The following is an 18,214-nucleotide window of genomic DNA, read 5'->3' on the forward strand; positions in this document are numbered from 1 at the left end:
TGTTAGGAGTTAAAGGATAGGTTATTTGGGGAAAAAGTATATATTTGGGGTATATTTTTCTTATATTAAAAAAAAATTTTGATAGGTATCCAGGTTCAGGTGCTGCAGGCTGGAAGGTCGTTTCTGGACAGGTATAAATGAAAAAAAAATTTTGTTTGAAGAGTTAGAGATCAACTTATTAATCCAAATATGCATCTTTAGGAATGTTATGAGCATATATGAAGAGAAAATAAAAATCAGCTTCCAGGTTCAGGTACTGCAGGCCTCCAGGTGGATTCTGGACAGGTAAAAACTAAAAAATTTCACTTTTAAAGTTAGAGCATAACTTATTTTACAAAAGTTGCTACTTTATGGATAGTATTAACTCAATTGAAGAAAAATTTGAAATTGGGCTCTAGGTTCAGGTACTGCAGGCCTCCAGGTGGTTCCTGGACAGGTAAAAACAAAAAAAATTTCACTTTTAAAGTTAGAGCATAACTTATTTAACAAAAGTTGCTACTTTATAGATAGTATTACCTTAATTGAAGAAAAATTTGAAATCGGGCTCCAGGTTAAGGTACTGCAGGACTCCAGGTGGATCCTGGACAGGTAAAAACTAAAAATTTTCACTTTTAAAGTTAGAGCATAATTTATTTAACAGAAGTTGCTACTTTATGGATAGTATTAACTCAATTGAAGAAAAATATGAAATCGGGCTCAAGGTTCAGGTACTGCAGGCCTCCAGGTGAATTCTGGACAGGTAAAAACTGAAAAGTTTTACTTTTGAAGTTAAAACAAAACTTATTTTACAAAGTTTGCTATTTTATGGATGGTATTAACCAATTTGAAGATAAATTTGAAATCGGGCTCATGGTTCAGGTACTGCAGGCCTCCATTTGAATTCTGGACAGTATTAACTCATTTGAAGAAAAATTTGAAATCGAGCTCAAATTTCATATACTGTATGCCTGCAGGTGGATTCTGGTCATGTAAAAATTAAAATATTTAACTAAAGAGTTAGAATTATATCTTCAAAAATAATATTAACAATCGACTAGAATAAAAAAAATAATAAAACATTGTCAACAGGTCAGTCACTAAAGGAAGCCTGCAGGAAATACACTGCTCTAACTGCGGTAAAAATCCAACAAGTAGACATAATACCATTAAGTGATACAAAAAAGTTATTGAAGTTTAAGGCTTCGAATTCGGTGAATTAAGCCTAATTGTGGCAGTCTTTCAGCAATTAAAGGGGGGGGGGGGGGGTAAAATGTGGTGACTCGTGCCACGACATACCAGCAATTTTATTTTGGATGCTACTCCCTTAGTTTTAGAGATAATTGGGTAAAATCTTTTGGGTTGGGTCACTAATTACCCCAAGTTTTGGTATCTTTCAAAAAAATGGCTCCCGCCGTTCACCGCCATTTTCCGCCGCCGCCCAAAAAAACTTTATTGCATTTCTCGCCGAATTAGGCAATTTAGAATCATTTGAGACCATGTTATTTTTTTCAAAAATTTTTCCCCTTATAACCAACCCTGTCATTAGTCATTTTTTTCAAATTCTCGTTTATCAAGGATTCAAGGTATATCTTAAATTCAGTGCTTCTCCAGTTCTTTTAAAGATATTGAAACAAAATCTTTTGAGGTAGGTCAGTAAAAAATATTTTATTAAAAAATGGCGGCGGTACCGCCTCTCCCGCCTTCCACCGCCGTTTTCTGCCGCCGCCAAATATAATTTTTTATTGCATTTCTCGTCGAATTAGGCAATTTGAAATCATTTGAGACCATGTTATTTTTTTTCAAAAATTTTTACCCTTTTTTGGGCGGTGGCGGAAAACGGCGGTGAACGGCGAGAGCGGCGGTCCCGCCGCCGTTTTTTTTTGAAAGATACCAAAACTTGGGGTAATTACTGACCCAGCCCAAAAGATTTCACCCAATTATCTCTAAAACTAAGGGAGTAGCATCCAAAATAAAATTGCTGGTATGTCGTGGCACGAGTCACCACATTTTACCCCCCCCCCCCCTTTAAATTATTTAATACTAGCCACAAAGTAGCAACTTTTGTTTTAACTTCAAAGGTATTATTTTTAGTTTTTACCTATCAAGAACCAGGAGCCTGATTTCAAATTTATCTTCAAATTGGTTAATACTATCCATAAAGTAGCAACTATTGTTAGATAAGTTAGGCTCTAAATTTAAAATTTAAAATTTTTAGTTTTTACCTGTCTAGGATCCACCTGGAGGCCTGCAGTACCTGAACCTGGAGCCTGATTTCAAATTTTTCTTCAATTGAGTTAATACTATCCATAAAGTAGCAACTTCTGATAAATAAGTTATGCTCTAACTTTAAAAGTGAAAATTTTTAGTTTTTACCTGTCCAGGATCCACCTGGAGTCCTGCAGTACCTGAACCTGGAGCCCGATTTCAAATTTTTCTTCAATTAAGGTAATACTATCTATAAAGTAGCAACTTTTGTTAAATAAGTTATGCTCTAACTTTAAAAGTGAAATTTTTTTTGTTTTTACCTGTCCAGTGAAAATTTTTAGTTTTTACCTGTCCAGGATCCACCTGGAGTCCTGCAGTACCTGAACCTGGAGCCCGATTTCAAATTTATCTTCAAATAAATTAATACTATCCATAAAGTAGCAAACTTTGTTAAACAAGTTTTGTTTTAACTTCAAAAATAAAAATTTTCAGTTTTTACCTGTCCAGGATCCACCTGGAGGCCTGCAGTACCTGAACCTGGAGCCAGATTTCAAATTTTTCTTTAATTGAGTTAATACTATCCATAAAGTAGCAACTTCTGTTAAATAAATTATGCTCTAACTTTAAAAGTGAAAATATTTAGTTTTTACCTGTCCAGGATCCACCTGGAGTCCTGCAGTAACTGAACCTGGTGCCCGATTTCAAATTTATCTTCAAATAAATTAATACTATCCATAAAGTAGCAAACTTTGTAAAACAAGTTTTGTTCTAACTTCAAAAATAAAATTTTTCAGTTTTTACCTGTCCAGGATCCACCTGGAGGCCTGCAGTACCTGAACCTGGAGCCCGATTTCAAATTTTTCTTTAAATTAGTTCATACCATCCATAAAGTAGCAACTTTTGGTAAATAAGGTTTGTTCTAACTTCAAAAGTAAAAATTTTCAGTTTTTACCTGTCCAGAATTCACCTGGAGGCCTGCAGTACCTGAACCTGGAGGCTGATTTTTATTATCTCTTATATGCTTATAACATCCCTAAAGATGCATATTTAGATTAATAAGTTGATCTCTAACTCTTTAAACAAAATTTTTTTTTCATTTATACCTGTCCAGAAACGACCTTCCAGCCTGCAGCACCTGAACCTGGATACCTATCAAAAAAAATTTTAAATATAAGAAAAATATACCCCAAATGTAAACTTTTTTCCCAAATAACCTATCCTCTTACTCCTAACACAAAGCCTATGCACCCTGTTTACGCAAAAGTGTCAGATCCGACGCCCCCCTTAGGAATGGTTTTTTATTTCATTATACTAAGCAGCTTTCCGCGGATATACAGATGAAAAAATTACAAAACTGGTATTAATTTTACGATTTTCATATTATTAGTGGAAAAATTTCTTTAATTTAACAAGTTACATGATTTTTCAGTATGACAAAAAAGAACCGGTTTAAAACAACACTGAAATTGCTAATCTAGTTGACCATTCCTAGTGGTGGATTGCAAGGAATCATTTGAATAATTTTCAGCAAAAATCTTTGACAATTCTTGCCTTCCATAATCTAGAACCAATAGTTTCATTATATTTACATCAATTTAATTTTTAAATTGTTTGTGTAATAAAAAGTTAAGTATGACTGAAAGTACGTACACAAAATTATGATAAAAAACTACCCCTTTTCTTGTGTAAATAAAAATTGGGTATTAATAAAAAAAATTCGACATTGCTAGAAAATACAAGAATTCAAAAATCCCTAAAATCTTAAAGAGAATCTGTTATTATGATAATTTAATTAACCACTAATCATAATGAAAAGTTCCTGTATGTGCTTTAAAGTGTTTGGTAAGCAAATTCTTGAGGTGTGATACTTTGTCATTGAGACAGGTCAAGGCTTTCTTCGAGATGACTATGTTCTGCAGTTCCCTGCAATATTAATAATAATATAGTCTTGTATTAGCTCCAAGTGGATGTGCACCTTAATTATTCTAAGGGGCAGGGAAGAAACAGAAAAATAGCCTAAATCCAACCTAAGACCTAAATGAAGCTTCCTTCAAATGTAGAACTTAATCGGATTGGAATTTATCGCAAACCTAAGCTACAGACAATAAAAACCATATTTTTTTTATAAATTAAAAATAGGGGGTTAGGTTAGTTTTTCGTTGTTTCTATTTAGATTAGGTTATAAAGGATAGCCTTGCGGGTATAGGTTAGGGTGGGTCGATTTTGGACATTTTTTTTCTGAGGCCAAAGCGGGGATCTGCAAATGATTTGTATGAGTATAATACACCTCTGGATGATTTAAAATTTATCATAAGTCTTAAAACCGCTGGCGACCAGACATTCAACTGTATAGCTATTTGTAAATGGGAGTCAGGAACTTTTGACCGTTTCAAAAAATCTTGTTCCTAGCCTGAGAAAATCTAAAAAACCTCTACAAATTGGACAATTCTCAATAAACCTTTAAAAAATGTGTTTTTTTTAGTGATTTCTAAGGCTAGGAACGAGATATTTTGAAACGGACAAAAGTTCCTGATTCAGCTTCTCAATGCCTTTCCAGGGAGCACCATGAAGCCATAGTTCTTATTAAAATTTTTTTTGAATGTCGTCTTTGCATATTTATAAGTAATCAAATATATTTTTAGTGGTCGCGTTCTAAAACTCAATTTTTTAAAATTCTTTTTCGGTCAGAAATGTTTTAAAGGTTCATTTTATCTGTTGCATATCCCCTCTTTGTCTAATTCCGATATAAACCCGCTCTAGTATAGGTCTCAAAGGCAGGGGTAAAGCATAGAAACTCCCTCTCCCTTTAATTTCTATTTATTTTTTTTAAATAAGGGGAAGCCAAGGGGTTTCAGTACTCAAGACTTCCAGTCTCGGTGTGCATCTGAGTCCTAACTTCAGAGAATCATGGCTACAACAACAACAACAACAACTCAAGACGCAATTTTAGAGAAAGCATAGAAATATCTTTAAATGACCTTCTCTGGATAAAAGTGAATAAAAACTACCTAGAATCGTTTCCAGCACCGCAGATACATGTCTTGCATTTCAATTCTGATAAAAATGGGAATTTTTTTAATGGAAAACAAAAAAAATTCGCTTAGTTGTCTTGAGAGTGTTTCTACATTCTGCACAAGATTCATTTTTGCCTCTGCTGCAAAAAATTTACCCCTCGCCTCCCCAGTTAAAGTTAAATTTTCAATCATTTTAAGGGATTTTTGTTTCTGTAGATGACAGGACAAGTAGCTTTTTGCTGATTTTTCAAATATATCCCCATGTCTTTTGTCCAATTTTCAAAAAATTTTCTTTACAATAGTATCAGCTGATGTTTTCAGTACGCTACCCCCCCCCCCCCCCCCCCCCCCAACGGCTCCTCCTACATAAGTTTCGTTCCCGGGATCCAAAGCAGAATATACTACACCCTTGCACTACTTTCTTGAAAAAAGAGAATGGTAGGTTTCTGGTAAAATCCGTAAAGGTTATGTGTTATAAGTTAAAAAACAGTAGTAGAACGATAAAAATTTATGTTAACTTTTTAAATTTTTTTGTTTGTCTATAGTTCTTTTCAATAAGAAATACACATATTTAGTGAATATTACCGTTCTACTACTATTTTTAAGCCTTAAAACACACACCTTTACGGATTCTACCAGAAACCTACCCCTCTCTTTATAAATCTGCAATGTAAAAATAACATGAAATATATTAAAAAGTCCCCATTCCTAGTTGTTGTTTCTCTTGGCTTAAAATCTGATTTTGAGTCTCTTTCTCCTGTAGTTAGAAGTTAAATCTTTTTATGAATGCTAACGGATACGCCCCTAGTGACCTTGAGGGTACTGAAAAGAAGGTGAAAGGTTAGCTCTCCACTCCACATTTTAGTTTTAAAAGGAAAGACAAATTTTTGGGGGAAGCGCAATTCATCTTGTAAGAGTAGAGGTACCCTCCACCATATTAGTTATAAACCTTTTCTGGGCCTATAAAAAGCTTCAGTACAAACAGAGACAGACAGATATCATGTTACTTTAAAACAAATAAAATATCTGCTGTCATGTACGCTAATGTATGTACACTTTCAGGCCACCAAATTTGGAGAAGAACAGAGGCTGCCTGCGGCTCACTGCGGCAGACATCATAATTTCGCGGTTGCAAATAGCAAATTACAGATTTTCATTTTTCAGACCGCTTAATTATAATGTCTGCCGGCTCTTTGGAAAACTAAGCTGTCCAGAATTAACATCCAGGTACAGCTTAGTTCTTCAAATCATTAACCTTTCCACCTTTCCCTATTAACAAATAATGTAATTGGGGGGAGGATAGGACAATAGCTTAGGCCGGGTGAAGTTTAGGTTTCCACCAAATTTCCCAAAATATAACTCTATTTGTTTAGGCCTAACATCAAGATCTTCCAATAATTCCAGACTCCATTAAATGCCCTGAGGCCCCGCCTGGAGACCCTAACCGTACTCCCGTCCTGGCCCCCTGCACCCTTTGGATAACCTCTGGTGAGATTGTGATAACTTTGATCTTCCCTGCATTACAGACCCAGGTAGTTTATTATTGCTAAAGCTGCTCTATAACTAGCCAATCTGTAAGTCTTAAGCTTCAAGGGGGATATAGCATCCTTCCCGCACATTGATGTTTACAGACTGTTAATCCTGTACAGCTGCTGAGGTGCTTTACAACTAAGTGCCACCCACCCATAGGACAACTCCTTGTCCTCTTATTTAACAATAACTGTTAAGTAATCCAAACCTGTTTTTCTCCCTACCCATAGGACAACTCCTTGTCCTCTTATTTAACAATATAGCTGTTAAATAATCCGAACCTGTTTTCCCCCCTACCCCTTTTCATCTCCCTGATAGCTTGCGGTCCCTCCCATACTGCGCCATATTAAAGACAACAAAAATTCGGTGAAGGTTCTCCCCTCATCATTTATTTGTTGTAAAAACACAAAAATATAAAAACACCAAAAAATATAAGCTAAAGAGAGGTTATAATTTAAATAAATAAATTAACAATAGCATTCAGTGGTCAATGAAGGAGATTTTTCTCACTAAACCGCCCGGAGCAATTACACGCTCAAGGCATAACACCCTCTATCATCCATCTAACTCACACCCCACCCCTTCTCACACCAAACGTTCACAATCCGACTCTGCGACTGTTGCGAGTCGTCGGCCTAAAACCGTCCGAGTTTTAGCCAAAAAACATAAACTCAACACCCCGTTTGAATTACGCGCCAAAAAACTCCTTAAAACAAAAAAAGCGCTACTTCAACGGCAAAAACCGGTTGACCGCAACTCTAGGCCCGTCGTTTCCTCACGCAGGCCCAGCGTTAGTCGCACCCCCCCAGGCCAAAACAGCCACCACCGTAGCCCATCCCCGTCACCTATCCGAGGATTCCCTACACCCCCTGCAGCTCCCCAACTACTTGCAGCCCCCCACTTACCCTCCTCACCTGTTGATCCACTGGTAACTTTTCCCGTTATACATCCGTATAACGGCCTTTCACCACAAACCCCCACAACCCCTACAGATACTGAAGAGTTTGAGCTAGCCCCACAGCAACTAGATTGGGATAATTATTCCCCCATACCATCCTTCCAAAAATCAGCTTCAATTCTTGAAGAAGCTTTGGAACAACTCTATTCTGAAGATTTACAGAAAGAGGTTCAGGACGAGGTTTTTTATAACCCTGAACAGTTCCCATTACACGACCACCTCCCAGGCTCCGCTTATAACGCTTCCACATCGACACACAATATTAGTGTCGATCTATCTGCGCTTGATACAGCACAAACCCCAACCATGACTGATGAGGCAACCAAACTCATCATCGAATGCGATGTGTGCATGATGATAGACGAAGACTGTCAGAGCATCATAAATAACCCTGACAGGTTTAGCATTGAAAAGCTAGACAATAGTCTATCATTGTTGGAAGAAAAAGCCTCGTCAATTCGCCACATCATAGCTTTCTTTCGCAACAGCCCAGACCCAAGGGTCACCGAAGCTGACATGAACAAAGCGTTACAGCTACGTATAGCCATGCGCTCAAAAATCGAGTTCATTCATGAACATCGTACATCACGTTTGAAAGCTCAACCGATTACGACGACTGCTGCTCCAGCAGTACCTCTCTCTACTTGCTCTGACGACTCGACTACTACTTCAGCAGTCGGATCCGAGGCAGGTACCTTACCATGTGATGGCCAAGTAATTGTGCCTCCAGCAGTTACGACTCAGGCCACAGCTGTTCCTGCTGCAACAATGCCCCAGCAAACAGCTCCCATCCCCAACCGCATAAATCCTACGACATACGCGGTAAAACAAGCAAGGGTAAAACAAAAAAGGGACCCCTTGCTTGTTGAGCTCGACGATCTCTGCGAAAAGTTCGGCGACCTTAAAACGACCGAAGTTAAGCAGTTAGGTCAGTTCAATAAACTTAATGCTCAATTCAAAGAGCTACTCGAAAAGGCACAGCGTTCCTTACATAAAGCCAAAACGCTTTGTGAGGACGCGATGCTTACGGACATGGAGGAAGATGCGACAGCATTGGATGCCCAGTCCACCACGCTCGAAACTGAAATATCCAGCGTGGAATCATACGTTGAACGCTTGAGGGACCGTTTCGGAGTGCCTATCTCAGGACACTCTTTCAATCAGCGTTCTTCCAACATTCCTATCCCTCACTTTTCTGGGGCCAAAACAGATAAACTTGACCTCTTTACATTCCAAAAGAAGTTCCAGATTTACATTGACTCAATGCCTTCAATAGCAGAAGTCGAAGCATTGGAGATACTGAAAGAGAAATGTCTCCAAGGCAATGCACAGATGTTGTGCTCTGCCGAAAAATCCATTAAGGCCTGTATGAAGCAGCTGTCGTTCCACTACGGCAGCAAAACCAGCATCATAGCTAAACGCAAGGCCAAAATCATGGAACTTGGACCATGCCCTAAATACAACTGGGAACAGCAGATCACATGGATGGTAAAACTCCGTTCACTGCTTGCTGACACCCAAGAATTTGCAAAAGAAAATGACGCGGAGCAAACCTTGTATCACGGCAAAACAGATATTGCCAACTCCGTGTTGAATCTTCTTAAAGGCGACTACTTTAAAGAGATGTCTAGAAAATTCATGTTGAGTGCAGATGAGCACGGGGAAGAAGACGGCCAGTATTGCTATGAACAACTTCTCCTCTTTCTTGACTATGAGCTCCGCCAGCTACAGTATCAGCTCAATCAACATGAAGGGGCATCCCTCCACACTGGCACCGCAACTTCTTTCGGCAACAATGCCAACACAAACAGCGGCAGTTCCAGTAACAAACAGTCCAATCATGCTGGTAACAACCCGGGTCATAAAAACTCGAACCGGAGTAAACCAGCTTCTCAAACTTACACGGCCTCCACTTTCTCGGCCTCGGAGGACCCAAAACAACGCCCTAAAGGCAAGGCCTCTGATAAGTCCGCTAAGACGCCCACTCCACTCTTAGCATACACAGGCGCTGCTTCTAAGCCTGTACCAACTGATTGCGCGCTTTGTCAGAACAAACACACATATTTGTTCCAATGCCAGGTGTACATCAATACACCACATAAGGAGAAACGCCAACTCCATGGCAAGACAAAAGCCTGCCACAGGTGCCTCAGAATGGACGCCAGCGTCAATTTCGACAATATTGACGAATGGTGGAATAACCACAAAAACGACTGTCGCACCACCTTTTACTGTCAAGCTGACAATTGCCAGTACGCGTCCGCTCATCGCGTGCAAAAGCATATCCTCGCCTGCTCTATTCATGTCGAGCAGAATAAAAAGAGGTTAGGCGATTTCCGCAAGTCATTGCCAAAGGATGTTCCTATAACATCTGGCAACCTTCTGTTCATGGATAATATCACCATGAATCTCCAAACCTCTGACACCACACCTGACGTTTCCGACCCCAACACCTTCCCTGATGTTGCTGCTCCTGGCATTTTCATGTGCCAAAACGTCCCTGATCTTTCCGGCAATCCGCTGTTTGTCTTTTACGACAGCGGTTGTGGCACAGCCGCAGTTTCAGCCTCTGCAGCGGCTCGACTAAATGCCACAGAACACCGCCCTGGACCCACCCTCATGAACGTAGCAGGTGGTAAAGTCGTCCATCTTCCCTATGGCAGTGACAAGTTCACACTGCCATTAGTCGACAGTGCCATGTCCGCAACTATAATTGCTGCGAAAATGGACACGCTGACGGCTCCATTTCCTCGTTGGGACCTCAAGGAGCCTTATGGTGACCTTGCAAATCATTACAAAGGCCACGAGCTCCTCCCTACCGTACCAGATGTCATTGGCGGAGGCCAAGTCGACATAATCCTGGGAATCAAGTACAATTACTTGTTCCCAATGCGCATCTGCTCATTGCCCTGTGGTTTATCTTTATACAGAAGCCCACTTAAGGGTATCGACGGCCACACAGGTGTACTTGGTGGCCCCCACAAGGCTTGGGCTAAAGCAGCCGAGACTGTAAACTTTGTTGGTGCTGCTCTCTTCTTCACCAACGAGCTGTCTGCCTACCGCTATACCACTGAAACACTTCTGAACAGTGGCAGGAATTGGTGCGCGGATGACTCCAAAACCGACACCTTTCCGTATCTCCGTCCAATCACTGTTGAGGAAACAACAGACGAGGACGCTTCGCTGGATGTTCATACATACAGCACCAATATTCAACACGTCAAACGACATGAACGCAAGTATCTTGAGAGTGAAGACATAGGCACTCAAGCACCTTACTGTTGCATAGCATGTCGTGGCTGCAACGACTGCAAAAACGGAGACATTCTGGAGGCAACTTCTCTGAAAGAAGAGGCCGAACAACTCCTAATAAAAAAGTCCGTCAAGTTCTTACCTGACGAACGCCGGATCGTAGCATCTCTTCCCTTCATTGCTGATCCGGTTAAGGAGTTACAACCAAACAAAAACAGGGCCCTCAAAGTTCTGGAGTCCCAGCTGCGAAAATTGCAGAAGGATCCAGAGGCCAAACTACAAGTTATGGCGTCACATGACAAACTAGCATTGAATGGCTATTCATGTGACATTGATGACCTATCCCCTGAGGAACGCGCCCTTGTAGACAATCTGCCAGGAGAATACTACCTCCCTTGGCGATTCGTCACTAAAGAAAACTCTCTTTCCACTCCAGTCAGGGTTGTATTTGACACTTCTGCGACAACCTCGTCAGGTAAAAGTCTGAACGACGTCCTAGCAAAGGGCACAAACAGACTCGAAAAAATCTTAGCTCTGGACATCAATTTCAGAGCAGGTCCACATGCTTTCGCATGCGACATACGGATGGCATACAATCAGATTAAGTTGGATCCATCTGATTTCCGCTGGCACAAGTATTTGTGGGTTGATAGCCTTGCCCCTGGTGGCACCATCAGAACGCGCATCATGCGCACCATCATTTATGGGGTTAAACCTTCTGGCAACCAAACAGCAGAAGGTCTTGAACAGGTAGCTCAGTATGTCATGGACAACCATCCTGAACATACTGCAGGTGCCCAGGTTCTCAAAACCAAAACTTATGTTGATGATACTTCTGATTCAACAGACTCCGCTATTGAACTAGAAAAAATCATAGCGGGAGTCAAATTCACTCTTGACTTAGCAGGCATGAGCGTCAAAAGTTTTGTCAAATCTTCAGCTGTACCTGAAGACACTGTGTCGAATGATGGCACACATGTTAGCTACCTCGGCTATCGATGGGCTCCACTTGCTGACACTCTCAGTCTGGACGTCAAACCTCTCTCGTTCGGTAAAACAAAACGGGGTAAAAGACCTCCACCAGTAGAAGGAAGTCTTGAAGAGGCTCTTCTACACAATTTCACAAAAAGAACAATCTTGTCGCAAGTTGCCTCGAACTTCGACCTTCTCGGACTCTGCACCCCCGTGACTGCTAAATTCAAAGCAGACTATCACGACCTCCTTTCTTACGCCACTGGTTGGGACGACGGTCTCCCAACCAAGTTGCTTCCCACATGGGTGACTAACATTGAAACGATGCAACAACTTGCGTCAGTTTCGTGCCCACGGTCCGTAATTCCGGCAAATTCTCAGCCCAAAGTTGATCTCTTAGTATTTGTTGATGCTAGTCAAAACATGGCAATCGTATGCGTGCATGTTAGGTCAATGTCTCTCACAGGCGAGGTCACTGTCCGACTAGCTGCTGCCAAATCAAAGATTGTAACTGGTAGCACAATTCCTCGAGCAGAGCTCAGGGCAGCTGTTGTAGGCACCATTCTCGCAACAACCGTTGCCAAAAATCTCAAAAACAAGGTAGAAAAAGTCACCTATTTCACGGACTCTTCCGTTGTGTTGTCTTGGCTTCATCAAGATGCACGCCCTCTTTCTCTTGGCGTACGCAGCTGCGTCATCGAAATTCGCCGATTCATTTCCCCAGACCAATGGCGACATGTTGAATCTGAAAACAACATAGCCGACTTGGGTACTTGTTTCCTCGCCACTATCAAGGATATCGATGCTAACTCTGAATGGCAAAACGGCAAACCCTGGATGTATCTTGATTACCAGGACATGCCAGCCCAATCCTTCCAAGATCTTAAACTATCAATGGAAGCGAAGCAGGCCGCTGCCCAAGAGGTCAGAATCCTCCACGGTGATACGAAATCACCTCAGGAAAGAACGGCAGAGATAACCAAGTTCTCGAATTATCTCTACGACCCGTGCAAACGGTCATGGCCCAAGTCTCTCCGTGTCATGGCCATTGTTCGAAAATTCTGCTTTTTCGACTTCAAATCGTACCGTAATTTGAAGGCCCCCCCTCATCCAAATCCTCAGGTCGTCCAACTTTCGGACGAAGAAATCCACAAGGCGGAGAATTACTACTTTAGACTCGCTACTAAAGAAGTGCTTAAGTTCTCCAACTCAAAGGCCCACGGCAACAATGTCGTCACTGACGATGGCATTATCAAATACAATGGTCGTATTGTCGAGGGCACTAACATAGAAGACGTTGACAATATCATGCCTGATTTGTCTCCCCTCCACTTCGTTAGACCGATAGTCGATCGGTATAGCTTAATAGCATACTCCGTTATGCTATACGCCCATCAAGAGGTTGCACTACACAGAAATGTAAACGCAACACTCTTAGAATCCAGGCACATTGCCTACATTCTTAATGGCAGAGATCTCTCCAAAGAGATCAGAGCGGCTTGCCCACGTTGTCGTAGGTTCAAGGCCAAGCTTCTAGAAGCTGAAATGGGACCAATCCATCAAAACAGATTGACCATTGCTCCCCCGTTCTACTACTGCCAACTTGACCTAATGGGTCCGTTCTTAGCTCACTGTGAACATAACCACAGATCCACAGTCAAGGTTTGGGGTCTAGTCTGTAGAGACCCAGCCTCATCCGCAACGGCTTGTTATGCTATGACAAAGTATAACACTGACGCTTTTCTTCAAGCTTTCCAACGATTCGTTCATCGTTATTGCTACCCTAAAAAGGTCTTCATCGACCCAGGTGCACAGCTCATCAAGGGCGTAGCAAAATCAGAGTTTTCCATGGCTGACATCACTAAAACGCTCAATGGAAAAAGCTGCAGCATAGAGTACGAGATCGGTCCCACTGCTGCCCACAATTATCAAGGTTGCGTGGAACGCTCAATCAAAGAGATCAAAACTTTGTTCCATGCAACATTCAACGGTCTCAAGCTGGACGTCATGTCTTTTGAGACCGCCTTTTCATACATTGCCAATGAAATAAACAACATGCCAATCTGTACGGTATCCAGAACGGAGGATATAGGTCACGCAGACCTTATCACGCCTAACCGTCTGATACACGGCAGGAATAACAGGCGTGCACCCACTGGACCAATGAGGGTAGAGCAACCATCCCGCCTATTGGAACAGATGGAACGCCTCTATCAATCATGGTGGCAGATCTGGCTGTATGAACGCCTTCCAGACTACATTCCAAGACCAAAGAAATTTGGCAAAACAGGTCCACAACCAAAAGAAATGGATATCGTTGTTTTCCTCCGGTCCCCAGATGAGTTGATTGGCGATCAACTCTGGCGCCTTGGCCAGGTCCTACACCTCATCACTTCTGATGATGGTATCGTCCGTCAGGTAATTATCCGTTGGCGGAAACACTGGAAGGAAGAGTTTCATGAAACCAGAAGAAGTGTCCGGCACATTGCCATCCTGTTCTCCGAGGACGAGCTCGCGCTAATTGACCAGATCAGATCCGCGGCCTCCAAGTGTGACGAGTCTTACACTTCGGAGCAACGCAAACTAAAAACCTCCCATTAAAATCATTCCTGTAACGGGATAACACAATGCATCGCACATGAGTTACACCCGCTAAACGTTGGCTGAAATTGCCGAAGATAATAAATTTAACTTCATTTGATATGCATTTCCAAGATTTGCATTTCTAATCTTAAACCACTAATAAAGGCTGTAGTTGCCGAAGATAATAATTTTACCCTCATTGACACGCATTTCCATGATCTGCATGATTCAATTTTAAACCCACTAATAAAGGCTGTAGTTGCCGAAGATAATAATTTTAACCTCACAGACACGCATTTCCATGATATGCATTTGTGACAAATTTCTCATTCAAATAAATAAAGGCTGTAAGTGCCGAAGACATAAAAAACCTACTTATTAAATAAAGGCTGAATTGGCCCACCTCCCTGAATACGGCTGTAATTGCCTTACAAACCAACAATTAATATTAATAATGTCATTATTAAATATTAAATTTCAACAAAAGAAGAATCCTACTTACAGGTTCACACACCTGCTAATAACGTTAATAATCATATTATTAAATGTTAAATTATAACAAATAAATGATGATTAATGCCCTTAATAATCTTATTATTAAATGATGAATTGCCTCTAGAAGTTTAACCCACCTACGAGGATGATGGTTCTACATCAATAACCGATAAATTGATTCCAGCCGAAGAAAATCTGGATTAGTGTTATCAAATATTAAATTTAAATGTTCTTATATAATAATCATTATTTGCCAATCTTCCTTTAGCTTTACGAATATTATAAACCATTGTAAACAATACACCCCATAAAAGCCTTCTCTTTCTCTTTTATAAACAAAATCTTTTTTTATTCCAGGATGGATTCCAACATTTCCGCCATCTCCAACAACGGCCCCGTTCTCAGCGCCCCTCTAACCAAACCGCTAGCTGTTGTTGAAAAAGATCTAAAGGAGAAGAGAAAGGAGCTGCTAGATCGACTACACCCAGGCTCCGTTACCCGAATTGAACCCGCTCTGTTCCAGAATGTCAACAACCCGGATATACGGGAGATGCTTGAAGCTGAAAATACATTATTGGAAGCTACCTTGTGCGCTCAAGAAAATATCAAAACTCTTGAAGAAAAAATTAACCAGGAACTGCACAAGATAGACGTCACTGACAACCAGGGTGGAAACTTCCTACCTAACGAGGAAGAATACGTTCAAATCCCGGCTTGGACTCTAAAAGGCACCCACTGTTCAAGTACCCGCCAGGTTAGGGAAGAGGCTCAGAAGAGAGCCCGCCTCGAAATATTATACAAACAAAAATTTCCCGAGGAGCCTAAACCCCCCCCTTGTAACATGGACAGTGAATTGACAAAGAGTATTGATAATCTCTATCAAATATTCCATGCTAGCCCAATGCCCACCTTCTTCGACAGATGGCACCAACTTGATCTGATACATGAGCTGCTTGGAAAGGATGATGTATCCGCCCCCAGATTCCAAAAAATGTACTCCCTTTACGTACAGGCGGAATACCTCAGAGGCAAGGAAGCAGCGATGGAAACCACACTCGCCCGTTTAGAGTTCCACCGTGAACAGAAGTTCTACGAATACAGAAAAAAGACTTCTGACAATATGCAAAATTCCATCAGCCAGATTCCAAAGCATAATAGTAAAATGCTCTACTGTAGAAATCAAGCTTGCCCTGACTGTAAGCACACCACCAAACCTTCTTTGAAAACCCACGGTCTCCAGAATTCTGGTTCAAGAAGGAAAAAACAAAAAGTTTCCCAGGTCAAACAGCAGGAACCCTCCACCTCAAGACAGCGCTCACGCTCCCGCTCGTCTACAAAACGGCGCTCGCCATCTAGGCGCCGTTATTCTACACGACACTATTCCCCAAAACGCCGTTCTTATTCTAGAAGGCGTTCTCCCCCGAGACAACGTTCACCTACACGACAACGGTCACCATCACCTGCTGTACGTCAAGACTACCGCCGACCAGCAGACTATGATGATAGATATGCACACAATCATATCAACACACCACAGGGTAGATACGTTCGTCACTTCCAAAGTGAGAGTCATTATGATAACACCTATGACCCCTCACGCCAGGACGGTTACGGCTATATACCTGTAACAGACCGTCTCTATTAAATCTCTATTAAAATTTTCTATTAAAGAAAAAATGTGTCGATAAATAAAATTATCATTTTTTCATCCTGTTTGTGCCGCCACAAGTTTCGTTTTTATCAATTTTATCAAATTTTTATCTAATTTCAGATAAAACCCAAACCACAATGAGTCTGCCATTCGACTTGCTGGCTAAAATTGGCAAGCCCTATGACCACCACAAGTACATCCTGTATGAAGTCAGAGACATCAAAGGTATGTTAGAGTCCATCCGGCGTGGTATTCATGACCACACCCGGCTGTTCCCGAAGGATGTGGTAAACCGCCGTTACCTGGACGGTTTTGCCAAGCACATCGAGTATCTCGAGGAAGAGATTGATTCGTGGAGGATGTGGGCATTCAGTATGCCCCCAGAATTGGCCAGGCGCGAAGTCAGCATCCTTCGCTATGAAGTGCTGCTTCTTGCGTCAAAAATGGGCCCGGCCGTGGAAGCCCAGCATTTTGCCCTCTTCCCCGTCTGGAGCCCCCCCAAAACTACAACCCCCTGGCGCCAAATTTCTCTAACCAAAGTTAGAAAATTTAAAAAAGCCTCCCAGCGTGCCCGGAAGCAAGCCCGTGAGGCCAACGCGGATCTCTCAGCCGCCAAAAAAGAACTGGAGACCATGGACCTTTGTCTCCAATTCCAAAAATTAAAATTGTAAATTCATTTTTTCCAATGTGTTTTCCTTTTCCCTTTCTTCCATTTTTTTTATTCAAAGTCAAAACCAATATGTCTTTCAGAAAAGACATAATAATCCCAAAAGAAAAAAAATGTGATGACCAGCCACTCCATATGCCACTCCGAATGCCACTTCCATTTTTTAAAGGTCCAGCGGTGACGGCTTCGGGGGTGTATTGTCATGTATTCTTTTTTCTCCACTTTATATTGTACATTGCAGTGATCAGCCCACAGCCCTATGTTCTTCTTTTTCTTGCCGGGAGTGTCATGTACGCTAATGTATGTACACTTTCAGGCCACCAAATTTGGAGAAGAACAGAGGCTGCCTGCGGCTCACTGCGGCAGACATCATAATTTCGCGGTTGCAAATAGCAAATTACAGATTTTCATTTTTCAGACCGCTTAATTATAATGTCTGCCGGCTCTTTGGAAAACTAAGCTGTCCAGAATTAACATCCAGGTACAGCTTAGTTCTTCAAATCATTAACCTTTCCACCTTTCCCTATTAACAAATAATGTAATTGGGGGGAGGATAGGACAATAGCTTAGGCCGGGTGAAGTTTAGGTTTCCACCAAATTTCCCAAAATATAACTCTATTTGTTTAGGCCTAACATCAAGATCTTCCAATAATTCCAGACTCCATTAAATGCCCTGAGGCCCCGCCTGGAGACCCTAACCGTACTCCCGTCCTGGCCCCCTGCACCCTTTGGATAACCTCTGGTGAGATTGTGATAACTTTGATCTTCCCTGCATTACAGACCCAGGTAGTTTATTATTGCTAAAGCTGCTCTATAACTAGCCAATCTGTAAGTCTTAAGCTTCAAGGGGGATATAGCATCCTTCCCGCACATCTGCCATTTAAAAAAAAACATGGGCATAATTTCTT

General features: G+C 41.4%; 2 protein-coding genes across 2 annotated transcripts in view; one reads left to right on the forward strand and one right to left on the reverse strand.

The window, feature by feature from the left end:
- Window positions 1–18,214, reverse strand: part of LOC145304660 (uncharacterized) — a 43,036-nt gene that overhangs the window by 11,255 nt on the left and 13,567 nt on the right. Inside the window, exons 24-27 of the mRNA XM_080146595.1 lie at window positions 5,907–5,955; window positions 5,193–5,238; window positions 4,004–4,107; window positions 3,671–3,745 (exon numbers count right to left, since the gene is read on the reverse strand). Of these exons, the coding sequence (XP_080002721.1) occupies window positions 3,671–3,745; window positions 4,004–4,107; window positions 5,193–5,238; window positions 5,907–5,955 (274 nt within the window). The remainder of the gene's footprint in view (window positions 1–3,670; window positions 3,746–4,003; window positions 4,108–5,192; window positions 5,239–5,906; window positions 5,956–18,214) is intronic.
- Window positions 15,338–18,124, forward strand: LOC145304322 (uncharacterized). The gene is made up of 2 exons (XM_080146190.1): window positions 15,338–16,864; window positions 17,934–18,124. The coding sequence occupies exon 1, from the start codon at window positions 15,347–15,349 to the stop codon at window positions 16,631–16,633; it is 1,287 nt and encodes a 428-aa protein (XP_080002316.1). The 5' UTR covers window positions 15,338–15,346; the 3' UTR covers window positions 16,634–16,864; window positions 17,934–18,124.

Source organism: Acartia tonsa, chromosome 13, assembly GCF_053477335.1.
Source record: "Acartia tonsa isolate MP-2025a chromosome 13, ASM5347733v1, whole genome shotgun sequence".
Classification (NCBI taxonomy): Eukaryota; Metazoa; Arthropoda; class Copepoda; order Calanoida; family Acartiidae; genus Acartia; species Acartia tonsa.